The sequence below is a fragment of the Astyanax mexicanus genome, chromosome 4 (assembly GCF_023375975.1).
Source record: "Astyanax mexicanus isolate ESR-SI-001 chromosome 4, AstMex3_surface, whole genome shotgun sequence".
Lineage (NCBI taxonomy): Eukaryota > Metazoa > Chordata > Actinopteri > Characiformes > Acestrorhamphidae > Astyanax > Astyanax mexicanus.
Window position 1 is genome coordinate 46312716 of NC_064411.1, and position 18340 is coordinate 46331055.

Below are 18340 nucleotides of genomic sequence, written 5' to 3' on the forward strand. Positions count from 1 at the left end.
CTTGAAATGCCCGGCCTCTCCACAATAAAGGCATAGGCGAAGCCGGATTCGACGCTGCCGCTCCTCTGGAGTTAGCCGGGTTTTCTGGATATCCATGGGCTCTGGGGCAGGCAGCGCAGCTTTCTCTGGAGTGGGAGCGCGGGGCAGAGACACAGGAGTGTGTTGAGTGCGAGGACTGATCTTGGGTCGGCGCGAGAGAAGTTGATCCAACCGGATCGACAGTGAAATGAGCTGATCCAGGGTCAGGGAATCATCTCTGCAGGCTAATTCCCTCTGTACATCTGGATTAAGTCCGCATCTAAACACGTTGATCAAAGCAGCGTTATTCCACCCACTACCAGCCGCGAGAGTGCGAAACTCCAGAGCGTAGGAAGCCACCGGCTTCTGACCTTGCTTAAGAGCCAGCAAAAGTTCTCCATTAGACTGTCCATAACGCGAATGATCAAAAACTGAGCGGAAAGTAACCAAAAAGTCAGTGTAACTAGCCCCAGAAAGGTCTTCCCAAATAGCTGTAGCCCACTCGAGTGCCTTACCAGAAAGCCGTGAGATAATGAAACCGATCTTAGCTTTATCGGTTGTAGGCGGTGAATTACTGAAAAACACGGAGCATTGTAAAAGAAAACCGCTGCATTTTTCCGGATCCCCATCAAACAACTCCGGTTTAGAGACAGAAAATCCAGGCACAGAAGAGTTAGCGTTAGGCATACTGGGGGCAGCTAACGGGCTAGGGCTAGGCTCAGTTACGCCTCTGAGGTGAGCTAGCAGCTCAGCTAGTTGTTGCTGCTGCGTGGTTTGCTGGCGGGCTAGCTCAGAAACAGCTTGGGTCACACCAGCGAGCGTTTGCTGGTGCTGACCGAGTAGCCTCCCCTGGTTGGCTAAACCAGATCTAATAGCCTCAGTATCTGCTATCTGATTTAGTTCGGCCGCGTATTCTGTCATGGTCAGAACAGAATAGCAGACAAGCGCAGATACTGATAAAAACAAAGTAGGTTTATTATAATAATAAACAGATGTAATCAGGGTCGATACAGAAATATGGTTGATCACCAGTAGACAGAGCAATGCAGACAAAACCATACCATAAACGAGAGACAGTCCAGAGTTCATACACAAGCAATCCAGTATCAGAGATAATCCAAGAGGCGGTGGTGAAAGTACAGTCCAGGTCATACACAAACAATCCAACATCAAAGGCAGAGGCAAGAATCGGCGTCGAGAAACAAAAAGCAAGGTCATACACAAAGTAAACTGAGACAAGAGATAAGTAACGCTTTGTATGAGGATAACCTACAATACGCGGCGATGAAGTCTGTTTGGCGTGCACCTTTATAGTGCCAGTAATCAGTATTCGGGGCTTCCTGGTGGAAGCAGGTGAGGTGTCACGTGATCAGGTGAGTGCGTGATGTCAGCGGGTGGTGCATTCTGGGTAGTGTAGTTGTTAACCTGAGAACCTCCGTTAGAGCTTGGTGTGGAAGGGACAGAGGAGCTAACAGCACCAGACGTGACATGCTATGTCCTACAGATAGCAAAACAATGCTGCACGAACCGTTGAGATATGCATGTCCTCCTGCTTTAAATGTTCTACTAGAGTTTAGTTTTTTTGCAGTCAAACGCCAGCAGCCACAATCATTACCACCCACTGACTGCACAGTCTACTGTGGGTAGTAATGCCTTTCCTTCTATGCTGTAGTCACAGTAAACATGTGACACTGTGAATCTTGGATCAAGGAATGTTAAATTCCTGCAAAATGTTGTAAATAAAAATGTCCTATCCATCTGGCACCCAAACAGACCTCGCAATCAGACTTCGATTGAAGTTCAATTGATAATTGAAGTCACCTTGCCATGAGCACACTGGCCAGCTTTAAGCCATAATCACAAGACAACACCTCACCACCGTCCCCTGATGCAACAATCCATGATCAATTTATAAACTGTTGTCCCATGGCTTTAAGAATGCCAGTTAATATTGAAATATTGAACTAGACAATTTGAATTATAACAATATTAGTTGATTTACAGGCAAACAGAAGCCTGTACACTATACATAAGCCTGCAAATTAGCCTAGTTTCAGTGGCACTAACTAAAATTAATGGTGCTGTACAGCTTTAGTCTAGCCACTCTTTATCAGCTAACAACGTATCCAGCCTAAATGTTACACCTGCCCCAGTGAATGCCTGGTGAGTGATTGAAACCCACATCCTGTTTTTTACAGACCCAAAGCAGGCCAGCCTGAACCTCCCCCTTCAGCAGCACATCAGGCTGGCGTAGGACGCCTCCGGCCCTCCACCCAAAATAGGCTAACGAGCCTAAAAATATGCCTCCGATACGCTCCTTTTTTAGAGTGACCCACCCCAAATACACACACATGCACAGAAAAAAGTAGCACATATCCTTTTTGGGTGCGGAATGGCAACCGCCTGTTCTAAAACTGGGACCAGCCAGAGAGGAAACTGGTGCACTTTTGGCTTCTTCTTCTTCATCTGAAAGAACTACAAGACTACAAACACTGTTCTTTTTTTTATTTTTATTATTATTATACGACAATTAAGAACAATGGATCCACTCCATGCCCCACCCTCTAACACAGCTACTGTTACTAGGTCAGTCCAGCTTTACAGAACAAGGGTAATCTAACAAGAACATACAGTAACTGTTATTAGTATGCTGTTCACTTTTTTTATTGTTCTATTTTATCTGTGTAAAAGTTTACATTGTTGAAAGTGACTGGATATGGGTTCTTTGCTACTATGGCAAATGGTACTGTGGTCGCAGTTACAGTAACAGTTCAACTCAGGCAGGTCTGTTATGATTCACATTACTGACTTATTGTACAGTATATGGCTATAACCTCAATCATTCCTGAATATCCTCATACCAAAGTGCAATGTGCTTAGTTTGCCTTTTAAAGACTAGTCAAGTCAGGTCACAATGCTTTTATTGTCATTTCAGTGGTTAGCATGTTCGCCTCTCAGTACTGGGGTCTTGGGTACAAGTCCCTATCTTGGTGAAGTTTCCATGTTCTCCCCGTGTCTGCATGGGTTTCCTCCAGGGACTACGGTTTCTTCAGACACTCCAAAAAACATGGAAATCAGGTAAATTGGATACTCTAAAATTACCCAGAAAAATTGTATGCTCTAAAATGGTCTGGTATGTATTAAGGCCTTGTATGTGGTATGAATGTAAGTTAGTTTGTGTGACCGATATGGATTGGCACTCCTGGGTAAAATGCTGTAGGGCTCGATGCAGTCCTCCAGGTGGACGGAGGTTTCTGGTTAAGAGTATGCTACTGGTACGCTATTGGCTGCTGCTTTCCACCGTTTTGTGGATGAGTGCTAAGTATAAACGGTTGTGTATAAAACATGGTTGTAATGCGTCCTTGGGTATTAATTGTAATATTAATTGTATCATTATGCTGTTATATTATCATTATTACAGTGGCATAAATCTTAAATTGGCAATTTTGTCAATATTATGTCTGGGGCAATATACCATCCAAACAAAAACATCTGTCATTGTGACAGGTCAAATGTCAGTAGTATAGGATTTGACTTGAAATTCATAATTATTTAGTGAAAATAAACATTAAGTGCACTACAACTGATATACAGTCATATGTGAAAGCTAGGATACTCAGTTTAAATGACATTACCACCAACAGTAGACAGCACAGTGAATTGTAATGATCATGAGTGGTGGTATCTGGCTTGAATTGACCTTTTATAAAGACAAGCAGATCCACAGGTAGGAGATATACATTTAGAGTAGTGTTATAATGAATAACCCCATCATTGTAATCAATGTAACAGAATTGATTGGTGGTTGAACATCTGTCCAGTGATGCCTCAGAGTATAGTGCACTATGCAGTTTCTCATTAGACTGAATGGGATATTTACTAGCATTCTGTAAAGAGTCCATAATGCCAACAGTTGCTTATTTGGAGGCGGAGCATAGGCAGGTCAATTCACAGCAGGTTACAGTCCCACACAGTCAGTAAGTATAAAGAGCCTCTCAGGGAAGCTGGGGGTTAAAAAAAAAAGCGAAAGACACATTTACGTGGGGTCCGAGGGCACGCTTGGAGGTCGGGATAGGTCGCATGCGTGTGCACTGCCGAGTGCATTTGCATGCCTATGGGTTTTGTGTGCCCTTGCGTGTGACCACAAGATTAATGGTCAAAACCCTTTACATAAATCTACCTCGTCCCTTTATAGAGCGATTCATGCTCGCTTGCCCCTCGCTCATGCTCTCTATCTCTATCTCTCACTCCCTCTCTCTCACTCCCTCTCTCTCGCTCTCTCTCACAGGCAGCTGGTGCGGTGGCAAGAATAGACCCTCCGGGAGTGTATGAACACACACCCTCATGCCTGCTCGTGACAGCACACCATGTGTACATGTCCTCACACAGCAGCCCAACACGCCCCCCAAACAACACTCCTGCTGTGCCCCCCCTCAACGAATCCCTAACATATAGCCAGCCTGATGAAATGTACACTCTTTATATACACATCTCTTAATCATATTTACATATAATAATGGTGTGGAGTGTAAAGAATGTTAACGATAATATGATATCGACCCCTCCCTCAACAAACAGCACCTTGATCCCCACCACCAACAAGTTGCATTGTGACTTTCACCCATCAAAAATTGCATCTCAACCCCCCTCAACAAACTGCGTCTTGATCTTCCCCGTCAACAAATAGCGCCACAATCTCCTCCGTCGACAAATAGCATCTTGACCCCCCCCCCGAACAAATAGCGCTGCAATCTTCCCCGTCAACAAATAGCGCCACGATCTCCTCAGTCAACAAATAGCATCTCGACCCCCCCCCTTTAACAAGTAGTGCCACGATATTCCCTCAACAAATAGCACCACAATACCCCATCAATTGCTTCACAATAACCATGCTTTTTTGCATATTCATATTTTCAGTCTATCACAAATGTGATAAAGCTGTATTGAAAGTTAAAGCATGAAGCCAAATGGCTTTCCTCCACACCTTTGTCTCTATTTGGTTGGATTTGCTATGAAATAGCATAGTTAATGTCTCTCAAACCAGCCAAACGTTTTAAAATATTGTAAAATTCTAATTTGTCATTTAAATGCTCCACCATCTGACATCCAAAAAGCTATTTAGCAATTTAGCAAAGCTGACAAAAATAAGACAGTAATAAAACTCTTGCATCAGGAATGCGATTGGAAAAACAGTGAGCTTCTTGGCTTTCTGGGTCACATGACATCGCGTTCAGTAGCTCCTCCATTTACACTCACTGTTGTGTTTACCTGGATATCTGTGAAACACCCGCCCAAAGTGTAATGGCAGTGCGTGGCAGTGGACAAATATGAGATGTGCATCTGGACGGGACTAAAATTACCGGTGGACCAGAGTTCAACAGAGTTCACCAGAGAAAAACAGTAGAAAATTCAGCCTGTAATTTTCTCAGAGGATGTCTGAGAAAAACACATAAATGGTCATTCCGGATGGGAATAAAATCACAGAGGACCCGCCATAAAAGAGAAAATTAGACCAGGACCCCCCGAGAAACTAATCCCGGATAGAGCTTTAGTCAGCTTTTTTTTTTTTTCATAGTCGCCTTTTTGCAACTTAACTTCGAGTTCAAACTGCATAGCGAGAACATAAATCTAATTCAGTAGAAATGACTCAGAGACTTATTGATCAATGAGTCAATATCTATACTAAATTCATTCAGATTTATAGTTGTTCATATATCACTTCATAGCAGTCTGTTAAATCAATTAGCTGGCCTGCTATCACTGTTTGTTTCTGTCTTTCAGCACCACTAAGGCTAAACCATTGACGGAGAACAAGCTTAGCTTTTTCCCCTGAACAGATAAAACAGATAAAGCCAAATTCACAGCTTATATCTTACCAGCTGTTTACATTTATATCCACCATCAGATATGGCTCAACCTGTGTTGAACTAGTGAGTAGTTTTATAAAGATAAACTAGCATGTCAGCCATGTAGCTAGCAGAGTTACCACAAATACTGATATAACACTCTGAATAAGTAGTCAAACATTTCTTCTCAAAAGTCAAAAATGTGGTGAAATTTAGTGTCAGACTAGGAGACAGATGTCTTTGCATAGTCAATTTGGCTATTTTGCTAAATGGAGAGCCATTGCTAACTCAGCTTTCATTTCAAACTCCATAGCAAGTAAAATAACTCACTCAGTATCGACAACTAGGTGAGTTTTTGTACTAAATTTGTATAGATTTACGGCCAGTCATATATCCTATGAGTCAGTTGAATCGATTAGCTTGCCTGCTATCAATGTTTATTTCAAGTAGTGCCACGATATTCCCTCAACAAATAGCACCACAATACCCCATCAATTGCTTCACAATAACCATGCTTTTTTGCATATTCATATTTTCAGTCTATCACAAATGTGATAAAGCTGTATTGAAAGTTAAAGCATGAAGCCAAATGGCTTTCCTCCACACCTTTGTCTCTATTTGGTTGGATTTGCTATGAAATAGCATAGTTAATGTCTCTCAAACCAGCCAAACGTTTTAAAATATTGTAAAATTCTAATTTGTCATTTAAATGCTCCACCATCTGACATCCAAAAAGCTATTTAGCAATTTAGCAAAGCTGACAAAAATAAGACAGTAATAAAACTCTTGCATCAGGAATGCGATTGGAAAAACAGTGAGCTTCTTGGCTTTCTGGGTCACATGACATCGCGTTCAGTAGCTCCTCCATTTACACTCACTGTTGTGTTTACCTGGATATCTGTGAAACACCCGCCCAAAGTGTAATGGCAGTGCGTGGCAGTGGACAAATATGAGATGTGCATCTGGACGGGACTAAAATTACCGGTGGACCAGAGTTCAACAGAGTTCACCAGAGAAAAACAGTAGAAAATTCAGCCTGTAATTTTCTCAGAGGATGTCTGAGAAAAACACATAAATGGTCATTCCGGATGGGAATAAAATCACAGAGGACCCGCCATAAAAGAGAAAATTAGACCAGGACCCCCCGAGAAACTAATCCCGGATAGAGCTTTAGTCAGCTTTTTTTTTTTTTCATAGTCGCCTTTTTGCAACTTAACTTCGAGTTCAAACTGCATAGCGAGAACATAAATCTAATTCAGTAGAAATGACTCAGAGACTTATTGATCAATGAGTCAATATCTATACTAAATTCATTCAGATTTATAGTTGTTCATATATCACTTCATAGCAGTCTGTTAAATCAATTAGCTGGCCTGCTATCACTGTTTGTTTCTGTCTTTCAGCACCACTAAGGCTAAACCATTGACGGAGAACAAGCTTAGCTTTTTCCCCTGAACAGATAAAACAGATAAAGCCAAATTCACAGCTTATATCTTACCAGCTGTTTACATTTATATCCACCATCAGATATGGCTCAACCTGTGTTGAACTAGTGAGTAGTTTTATAAAGATAAACTAGCATGTCAGCCATGTAGCTAGCAGAGTTACCACAAATACTGATATAACACTCTGAATAAGTAGTCAAACATTTCTTCTCAAAAGTCAAAAATGTGGTGAAATTTAGTGTCAGACTAGGAGACAGATGTCTTTGCATAGTCAATTTGGCTATTTTGCTAAATGGAGAGCCATTGCTAACTCAGCTTTCATTTCAAACTCCATAGCAAGTAAAATAACTCACTCAGTATCGACAACTAGGTGAGTTTTTGTACTAAATTTGTATAGATTTACGGCCAGTCATATATCCTATGAGTCAGTTGAATCGATTAGCTTGCCTGCTATCAATGTTTATTTCTGTCTCTCAGTGCCACAGAGGCTAAATTGGTGACTGAGCATAATTAGCTTATCGAATGTCATTCTACAGGCAAAACTAGAGACAAATATTAACTGAATAAATATATAAGAACATAACAAATAAATATTCACATATAAGTAGTGAAATGATTGGAGCATGAAGCTAATTCAACTTTCATGATCATCTTGTGATCTCTAGAATGAATGAATGCCATGTACAAGGAAACTAGGATTTCAGCTTATGCTCATGAATATTCATACATGCAAACATATCGCCTCTGATTGGCTAACAGCACTTTGAGGCAGTGAGACGAACATTAGTCAAAAACATTTTAAAATACAGACATTTTTACACTGATAACACTCTTTACAATCTCTTATATTACTTTACAACATGTGTAATGTCCTGCTAAGTACAGTTCAGCTAATGATCTAGTCTTAGAGTCTCTTTAAAATGAAAAATCCACTGGAGATCCTATTTAAACCTTTAGTTACACATAGAGGTGGGTAGTCAGTAGTCAGTTGCAGAAAGTAAAAAATTGGGAAGATTTTAACTTTAAATAGTGTAAACAGAACTGTTCTAAAAATACACACCTACCTATCTCAATTGTTCTTCACTGTTGGTGTTCCACAGACAAATTCTAAACATTTGTTCCTTAGCTCTTAATTACTGTAACACAACAGAGTCTATATCGATATAAACGGTAATGTATCCTCTTATATCTCATATGAAAATATATTAATCGTTCTTAAAAATACAATATATCGTCCAGTCCTAATCTCAACTACCCTTTTCTACACCTTCCTAGAGGATGTACATTCTTCTCAATGATTCATTGTGTAATACAACTCAGTCAAGTAATGGCGACAGCATCTCTTGGGTGGCTGTTTTTCTGCATTTTTTTCATTTAGGATAGTAAAGGTTCTATCTATCTACAAGACAATATCAAACCTCTCCACATCAGCCTGGCACTGATCACCATCCCCCTCCGAGCCGAAAGCAAAGGGCAGGGACGCATCATAACTCCATTAGCGGGGAAGACGGGGCGATATCTATCACAGCTTCCCCCCTGGCGGACGGCGCGCGAGCCATTACTTTAAAGAAACGGAAAACAAACACGCAAACAAATAAGTGACTAATGTGTTGGATGTCGTCTGTGATGGCTCCGGTCATTAGGGAGATGCTCAGAGGAGGCTGATTCGATTGGGCCATCATTTCTCTGAGTCCTCCCCACTCTCGGGCACAGGCCAGAGCCTTAATGGAAGAACAAGGGCGTCCCAGGACACAGAGAACTTCGGTACGGAGGGAACATTTCTGATTTTCCCTCAGAACAAAGCACAGTGACAGGCTTTGCGATGACGTTCACCTAAAGCAGTGGGCCAGAAGTAATTGTACGAGGGCTCTTTGGTGCACAGAGAGTATGCATGCCATGACTGTGCAGTTTGGTCAAAAATGTGCTTACCCTTGCAGTGATAGTAAAATTATCACTGTTATAACATTAACTGTCAAGCTAATAATGTATAGCTCATATTGTAACCCTTGATGCTAACAACGTACAGGCCCATGCTGCTAATACTGATGCTAACAATGTATAGGCTCTTACTGCTTACAGTAAGTGGTAATGATTGTGACTGGTGGCGTCTGTCTAGAAGTATCCACACACACAGACAAGCAACTCTGGCAGTAATCACATCCACCTCCACATTCAATGCACAAAGCACCACACACATATCCCACAGGACAGTGCAGCAGTCCTTTTAGCTTCTATAGGACGTGGCATAAATCATAGGACATGATACAAGTTTCTGTCCCATAACTTTTGGCATGTCCTTCCATGTCCTAAACCACTGGAAGATCTGAAGATCTGACCCCACCAACAAATAGTGCCACGCTCTCCACCATCAAGAAATAGAGTTGCGGCTTGGCCCTGTCAACATGTAGCGCCATGACCCTCCTATCAACAAGTTGCGCTGTGACCCCCCAAGAAGTAGCGCTGGTGTTGTGCTGAAATCAGCACCCCCGCCAGGAAAAGCACCCCCTCTCCAAGCGTATTCCTAAGTAAAATTAAAAAGCACTTTTATCAAGAAGACGGTGCGTAAGCAATGCCATGGTTGTGCTTTTCATGGGGGGGTGTAGATTATGGCACTACTATGTTGCCGAATTTAGCACTCCCTTACGGAAGAGGCTGCAGATGACATAACTATTTTCCATTATTTCTAAGGAGTCAGCATCTTGGATATATGGGTTTTTAAAAAAAAAGTTAAAGCCAAGAAGACATACTTGCACACTCTCGAGGGGGGGGGGGGGGTGCTTTTCCTGGTGGGGGTGCTGAATTTGGCACAACACTGGGAACCCCCAACAAATAGTGTCGCAATCTCTCCCCCTTAACAAATAGTGTTGTGATCTTACCGTCAACAAATAGCGCCACAATCTCTCTTTTTTAAAATAGCTCTCATCCAAACAAAGAAAGATCTGAACAAATATTGATCACTTTGAAAGACATGTTCTTGGGCATGTGTGTATATATAGAGTTGAGATTTGTAAGAGTGTAATCCTAGTGTTTGTTAGCAATGTTAGCCTCATTATCATCTCCTGCTCTAAACAAAAGAACTGATGTTTAAATACCAAACATTTCTGAGATAAGGACTACAGATGATTTTTCACAAAACTACCCCGTTAATTATGTTCATGTTCACTAAAAATAGAGTGGTGCACCTACACAATCCATTAAAATGCAAACTTATACAAAAACAATCAATAGGTTATAGGTTATTAAAGAGAATCAATATTAATAAAATGATATAATGCTCTTTGTCCACTAGATGCGTTCTGGAAACACAATCCCAACACAGATCATGGGTGGAGTGTTGACTTATGCCAGGTTCGCACTACACGACTTTCAGAATCATCAGATTGTTGTACTTTTTACAGTAGTTTGTACTTTTTTGTAGTCGAGAATCCTTTAGTCATTGTGGTTCACACACAACACAACTGATCAGGATCTGACATGGATCTTTCACGGCATGACATGGAGTCTAACTGCTCTCTAAAATTTGTCTTAAAACACACAAAAACCGATGCAAAGCCATAAAAAAAGACATTTGTTTTTGAAGAAATTATAAGAAATTAGCAATACAAGTTGCAAAATCACACCAAAGTAAAAGAACAGAATATGGATGAGAAAATAAAAATATATGTGTGTATAACTCTCTCTATTAAATGTCTTGTGCTCTTATTGGCTGTAGCTGTTGCCAATAAGCCACATGGCGAGCTCTCAGATCTCAGGTTACACAAAGCGACCAGGCAAACACTGAGCAAATGCTGATTTGCCTCAGATTTGAGGCTTATGTCGTGATCTTCAAAAACACTTAGTGAAGAATGAAAAAATCAGGCCTAAAATCATATAGCATAAATAGCATTTAGCATGTAGTGTTAGGAGTCTTGCATAAGGACTAATGTCTTATTAAGATAGAAAGGCACAGTCTTCCACATGAAGTAACTGCTTCACTGTTTAAGGTGTAACCAAATTGGCAAACAAGCCAGAATTCGAGTGACTGTGTAGCTGCAGCATTTAAGGTGGAACTGAAGCATTAAAAGAAGTCAGGTTAGCACTCTGAAGCAACTACAGCTCTGAAAAAAAATAAGAGACCAGTTTCTAAATCAATTTCTCTGAATTTGCTATTTATAGGTATATGTTTCAGTAAAATAAACATTGTTGTTATTCTATAAACTACAGACAACATTTCTCCCAAATTCCAAATAAAAATATTGTCATTTAGAGCATTTATTTGCAGAAAGTGAGAAATGGCTAAAATAACAAAAAAGATGCAAAGCTTTCAGACCTCAAATAATGCAAAAAAAAAAAAAAAACAGTTCATATTCATAAAACTTTTAAGAGTTTAGAAATCAATATTTGGTGGAATAACCCTGGTTTTTAATCACATTTTGGCATGTTCTCCTCCACCAGTCTTTCACACTGCTTTTGGGTAACTTTACGCCACTCCTGGTGCAAAAATTCAAGCCGTTCAACTTGGTTTGATGACTTGTGATCATCCATCTTTCTTTTGATTATAGTCCAGAGTTTTTTTAATTTGGTAAAATCAAAGAAACTCATCATTTTTAAGTACCGTATTTTTCGGACTATAAGGCGCACTTAAAAACTTTTAATTTTCACAAAAATTGACAGTGCGTCTTATAATACGGTGCGCCTTTTGTATGGATTTTACCCGTCAGGTTGTAAGGAGCACTAAACACACACTCCGTGCAGCGTTATAGAGAGTTTCAGTGCTATACAGAGTCCAGAGCCGTGCAGCTCCGAGGCTGAGCAGCAATAGCATTAGCTAGCTTATTCACTGTTCAGAGATCAGTATTATCTAAATTATCTAAAGTAAACACACACTCCGTGCAGAGCCGTGCAGCTCCGTGGCTGGAGCAGCAATAGCATTAGCTAGATGCTAACCGCTAAGCTAGCTAGCTTTTTCACTGTTCAGAGATCAGTATTATCTAAATTTAGCACTTTTAATACTGCTGGAGCAGTATTATTAGAGTTAGATGCTAATCGCTAAGCGTTCACCGTTCAGAGGTGAGTTATCAGCCTGTAAGTCTGTGCTGCTTTGCCTGGCTAGCATTAGCTAGATGCTAAGCGCTAACTCTCTCAGAGGTGAGTTTTATCAGCCTGTAATCTGCTTGTTTACAGTGTTAAAACAAGCTACGGGGGACGAATCGCTAGCTAATATCTCACTGTCTTACCAGAACACGCAGGATTACTCAGTGTAACGCTGTCGTTTAAGTTTGGGTTAACTTTACTAGTTTAGGGGACTAGCTAGCGTGCTAGCGGATAGCTATGCTAACGCTGGTGCAGCAAGCCTTAGTGGACATCTGGAAATCTAAGCTTACTGTAAATAAACTGAAGCACGTTACTCACCCAAATAAACAGTTTTCAGGAGAGGAATCTGTGTAGATTAATATCCAGCACTCGTTTGACTTTGAAAGAGCTAGATTTGTATACTGAGACGCTCCACCGGCAAGACACCCCCCCCCCCCCGTGGGGGAAGGGAAACATGGCGCCACCCCTGTTCACTTTGATATAGGCACCCTTTCTAGTGTCACTTAACGCGCCTTATAATGCGATGCGCCCTATGTATGGAAAAATACCAGAAAATAGGCGTTCTTTGATAGTGCGTCTTATAATACGGTGCGCCTTATAGTCCGAAAAATACGGTAGTCTCTTATTTTTTCCAGAACTGTCTGTCACTTTTTAAGGTATGGTGGAATCGTAAGGAACTTTCAGATTGTATTGGTGTATTAAGGGCTATAGTACTAGACAGTATAAGACTCGAAAATAATGTAGCGGGAACCCAGCCTTGCACACACACACACACACAAACACAAACACACACAGTAATACATGGCATACAATTATGGCATTTAGCATATAGTATTAGAAATCTTGGTACCAAATTTAAAATAAGACTACCTTTATAAAGGGTTTATAAATGGTTTACAATTAGTTTATTAACGGTTACTAATTAGGTTGTAAATGCCTTAAAAATCATTAATAATCAGTTATAACACACATACGTAGAAAGGGCAACAATATATAGATGGCTGTGGGTTCATTATTTGGGAAACAACAGGTCATTGTTGCCCTTTTTACGTATGTGTTATAACTGATTATTAATGATTTTTAAGGCATTTACAACCTAATTAGTAACCATTAATAAACTAATTGTAAACCATTTATAAACCCTTTATAAAGGTAGTCCTATATTATATTTTAAAGTGGTACTGAAATTTTGCCTAAGGCCTTTTATTGATGTAGAACAGCACAATCACCCAGACCAGGAATTGAACCGCAGTCTTCCACATGTGGGAACTTAATGGCACGTAGTGGTGTTAAAATCACTACTAATTTACTCTATTTAACACCAATGTCAGTGCAGTGGAGGTGCATTCTGTGTGTGCTTCTTACGTGGAGACGTTCAGCAGTGAGCAGCTTTAAATAATCAGGATTTTGTGAGTATGTGTGTTTGTATATGTGTGTGTGATAGAACAAGGCCTAAGTGGGAGTGGTTCTTATTCCCTGACTGCACGCTTGTGTGAGTCACCAGAAAGAGCGAGAGAGAGAGAGAGAGTAAGTGAGTGAGAGAAAAACAGAGAGAGAGAGAGAGAGAGAGAGAAAGTGAGTGAGAGAAAAACAGAGAGAGAGAGAGAGAGAGAGAGAGAGAGAGAAAGTGAGGGAGGAATACGTACCCCTGGCAGAGTTTTCTGTTCGTGTAGTGCATTCTGGGCTTTGATGGCTGACTCACGGGCGCAGTAGGTGAGGAACGCACAGCCTGGAGAACAGAGAGAGGATTAAAGCATCAGTGCATACGCCCACACACTGCTGCCCACGCACACATACACACACACACACACACACACACACACACACACAGGCTCACTGTCACTCATACATACAAACAAATTTGCACACATGCCCGATCTCTCTCTCTCTCTCTCGCTCCCAACATTTAATTTCCTCGCTTACACACATTCATATCCAGCTCTGTTTATAATGTGTTATTACAGCACTACTACAGCATTAGTAACATTAGCATATATAGCATGCTATATTGTATATATGCAGAATGTTATCACAGTCGGTCCAGATTTATTTTTTTCCTTTTTTTTATCTGACCTCTGTGAATACTTCATACTTCACATATACAGCTCTGGAAAAAAACAAGAGACCACTTAAAAATTATGAATTTTCTTTAATTTTTTTAATTTGAAAACCTCTGAAATATAATCAAGAGGAAGATGGACAAACCATCAAACCAAGCTGAACTGAATTTTTGCACCAGGAGTGAGTAGCATAAAGTTATCCAAAAGCAGTGTGTAAGACTGGTGGAGGAGAACATGCCAAGATGCATGAAAACTGTGATTGAAAAACAGAGTTATTCCACCAGATATTAATTTCTGAACTCATAAAACTGTATGAATATGAACTTACTTTGAAGTCTGAAAGCTCTGCATCTTGTTTGTTATTTCAGCCATTTCTCATTTTCTGCAAATAAATGCTCTAAATGACAATATTTGTATTTGGAATTTTGTTGAAATGTTTGTAGTTTGTAGAATAAAACAACAATGTTCATTTTAGTCAAACATAAACCTATAAATAGCAAAACAAGTGGTCTCTTATTTTTTTCCAGAGTTGTATATGTGCTATGCACAGCTACTGAAAATTCAGTTCCATTTAATTCAATCTTTAGTATCAATTACTTACTACCTTAGAGGTGTTATCAAACTAGGCACGTTTCTGTCCCCTCCCGACTTCCCCCGCTCGCCTGCACTCACAGTGCATTTAAACAATCTGTGCCCGAGCACTCTTACATCATTGCTCACTGCTCAGTGGGCTTGCCCTTGTTGTGCGTGATTCAGCACCCCTGCCATGAAAAGCACCCTCTCTTGGAAGCGCATATTCTTGATAAAAGTGGAGATAACCTTCTTTAACTTACTTCAGGGTTATCTCAGTCTCATTTACATACATAGCAACATAGCACATGCTCCCGAGAGGGGGTGCTTTTCCCTACGGCGTTGCTGTTTATCCTGCTTTTTGTTGGAGTAATTGTTTTTACTGTCCAAGAAAGGCTTTTTACTACAATTTAGATCATTGCTGGGTGAGTTTTATTGCATTCAATAATTAAAGTGTTTGTAGGGTCAAGATATTGGATTGGATGATGATCACTGCTGCACCTTATTCTCAAATCCCGAACTCATCACTACTAAAAGTACTGGATGGAGCTCTGTCATTCCAGGAAACACAGTTCCACAGCACCACAGCTCAAAGCTGAGGGCTTTGTTCCCCTCTATAGCTAAAGCCGGTCATTATTACAGATGGTGACAATAGTTTCTGCTCCAGAGAGTCTTATGCTATTGAAATTAGTCTATTGAATTTTCGGGTTTGCATTTGTCAGTAACGGGTGCAACCTACTAGCTAAATAAATTAATGAATGCATTTATTAGAAAAGGTGTACACATACATTCGGACATATAGTTTGTATATAAATCAGAAACAATAAAGACACGAGCCGCTCTGCTCTCACGCTGCTTATTTATTAAGACGTGAACGGACAAATTCACAACAAAGAAGACACGCCGTCTTCTCTTCCTGTTCAATCTTAATTAGCCTAAAGCAAAGCCATGTTGAAAAGACAGAGAGAGAGAGAGAGAGAGAGAGCGAGAGAGAGAGAGAGAGAGAGAGAGCAGTGCAGTACAGTACAGTGAGTGAGGCGTAGTGTAATAGCAGGGAAGCAGCTTTGATGTTTGACTTTAATGTCACCAGCTCAGATCAAAGTGTTCCACGACGGCACAGAGCTGACGAGAAAAACCCAGTAACTCCACACACACACACACACACACACACACACACACACACACACACACACAAAGTCACGCACACACACACACTTTAAGAAGGAGAGAAAATTGGAGAAATCTGTGTAGGTGGTGTGTGTGAGTATGTCGTGACGCAAACTAACGCCCCTTCACTCAGAAAATAGGCCGCTGTATGAAAATTTAATTAAGCCACACATTTCCATTCAATCAAATAGAGTAGAGTCAGCATGTGTAGACTCCGTCAGCTCAACATAAAAAAAAATGCAACTGCAATGAATGTCTACATAAGTTCAGTTCAGCCAGAAACAACCTCCACGCCTCAGTGTTTCTGGATTCCATCTGGGTGTCCATGCCTGCCAAAACTTTCTCATTACGTTCTTACTTCCTACTGTTCCCCTTTAATAATCTAATGATTTTTAATCAGTACTGAGGATAACGGGCCCTATCTTACATCCTATACAAGGTGCGTCACGATATTTATTGCTATCTTACAACTCGTCAACAGTCTATTTTCCGCCTGTGACATTTTTTTTTATAATTCTATTTCTAATTTTTCCCATTTTCTCCCAAATTTCTCCCCAATTTACAGAGCAAATTACCCAGCCAATTACCCAGGTAGGACTCCCCCTATCACTAGTGATGCCCCAACACACCAGGAGGGCGAAGACAAACACATGCTTCCTCCGATACATGTGAAGTCAGTCACCGCTTCTTTTCCAGCTGCTGATACAGTATTACCAAGCAGCCAGCGTGCTTGGAGGAAATTCACAACAAAGCTCACAGACGCCCTGTGCTGCAGACATCACCCTAGTAGTGATGTGGGGAGAGAGCGCCATCTACCCACTCGGAGGGAGCAGGGCCAATAGTGCTCCCTCTGAGCGCCGGCAGCTTGATGGCAAAGCTGCATGATCGGGGGTTTAAACCTACGACCTCCTGCTTATAGTGGCAGCGCTTTAGACCACTGGACCATTCGGTGCCCCCCCATTGTTTTTAAAATAGCAATGGTCTTTGTGAATCTATGTACATTAATTTCCGGAGTGGTCTCAAAATGAGGTGTGTTCAATGTAAGGCAAATGTCTGGCGTATTGCTATCTTGGCAGTGGAAAACACAGGTGTGCAACTGACTAAAATGAACCTAGACAGACGTTCAATTTTATCTTGGCAATGAATTGTCAAAAAAATGTTACGCACACATAAATAAGTAGCAGTGCACAAACCTATAGAGCATGCTCACTGGCAGCTATGCAACTTTTACATCAACAATAAAAACAGAACGATTGAGCAGGTTCGTTTCTTCTGCTGAGAAGTGTTCGAGGTAGCCGCGCCATTGAAATAGCAATGTGCCAAAATCAGAGCGTACCTGGCTCTTAAAGGAGACGGCAGTTGACATCCATGATTAATTAAGAGAATTAGTACATGCCTATTGCTCGTTTCGAGTAACATGCGGTGTACTTTTCTCATCGTTACGATAGAAAAAACACACTGACACTCTCTAAATAAAGCTGAACAGCTTATGCACAAAATTACACAAAATGACAGGGATTTTTAATTGTGTGTTCTACTTTTTTTTTTCAAATGACTCTATTTTGCAGAACTAAGCTTCAAGATCACAGAACTGACATTAGAAAACAGGTTTGACACTAATAATAATCCACCAGAACTTCCATTTTTAACTATTCGTAAAGCCCTTTCTGAAAATGTTTTAATGTAATACTTTATTGTATTAATATACAACTTCCACACTACGATGATTCCAACCTGCATTGGCTTTTAAAATGGTTTGATTATTTAATTATGCTTTTTTACTTTCATTATGGCAGTGCCATGAACTGGGCTTGAAATGACTAATATTTTTTTTGCGATTATTCCTGTGATAATATATTGTCTGGTAAAATTATTGTGATATACGTAGTTTTATAATTATTGTGGCAGACCTAGTGTAGTTCCAGGTCAGAAAAATAGTGAGAGGTCAAGCTAATCAAAAAACAAATACACTGACTGGAGGTGGTGATTATGGTGTTTAGCTGTTTAGCCAAATAAATAGCAATAGCAATATAATAACATTCTCAGCTTCTCTAAACCACCTAAACTAGCAGCTTCTCTGAGTATAAACACAAAGTGTGTATTAGCTTGCTGTGCTACAGAGAGCTGCACCTGAAGAACTGGTTTGTGAGAAAAAATCTCT

At 40.5% G+C, this 18340-nt stretch overlaps 1 protein-coding gene across 2 annotated transcripts in view; it reads right to left on the bottom strand.

Annotated features, from left to right (window-relative positions):
• The window catches only part of zgc:165603 (uncharacterized protein LOC571425 homolog), a 234374-nt gene that overhangs the window by 199598 nt on the left and 16436 nt on the right, over positions 1-18340 (bottom strand). For both annotated transcript variants that reach the window (XM_022678960.2, XM_022678961.2), the window contains exon 2: positions 14029-14111. In XM_022678960.2, coding sequence (XP_022534681.2) covers positions 14029-14111 — 83 coding nt within the window. The remainder of the gene's footprint in view (positions 1-14028; positions 14112-18340) is intronic.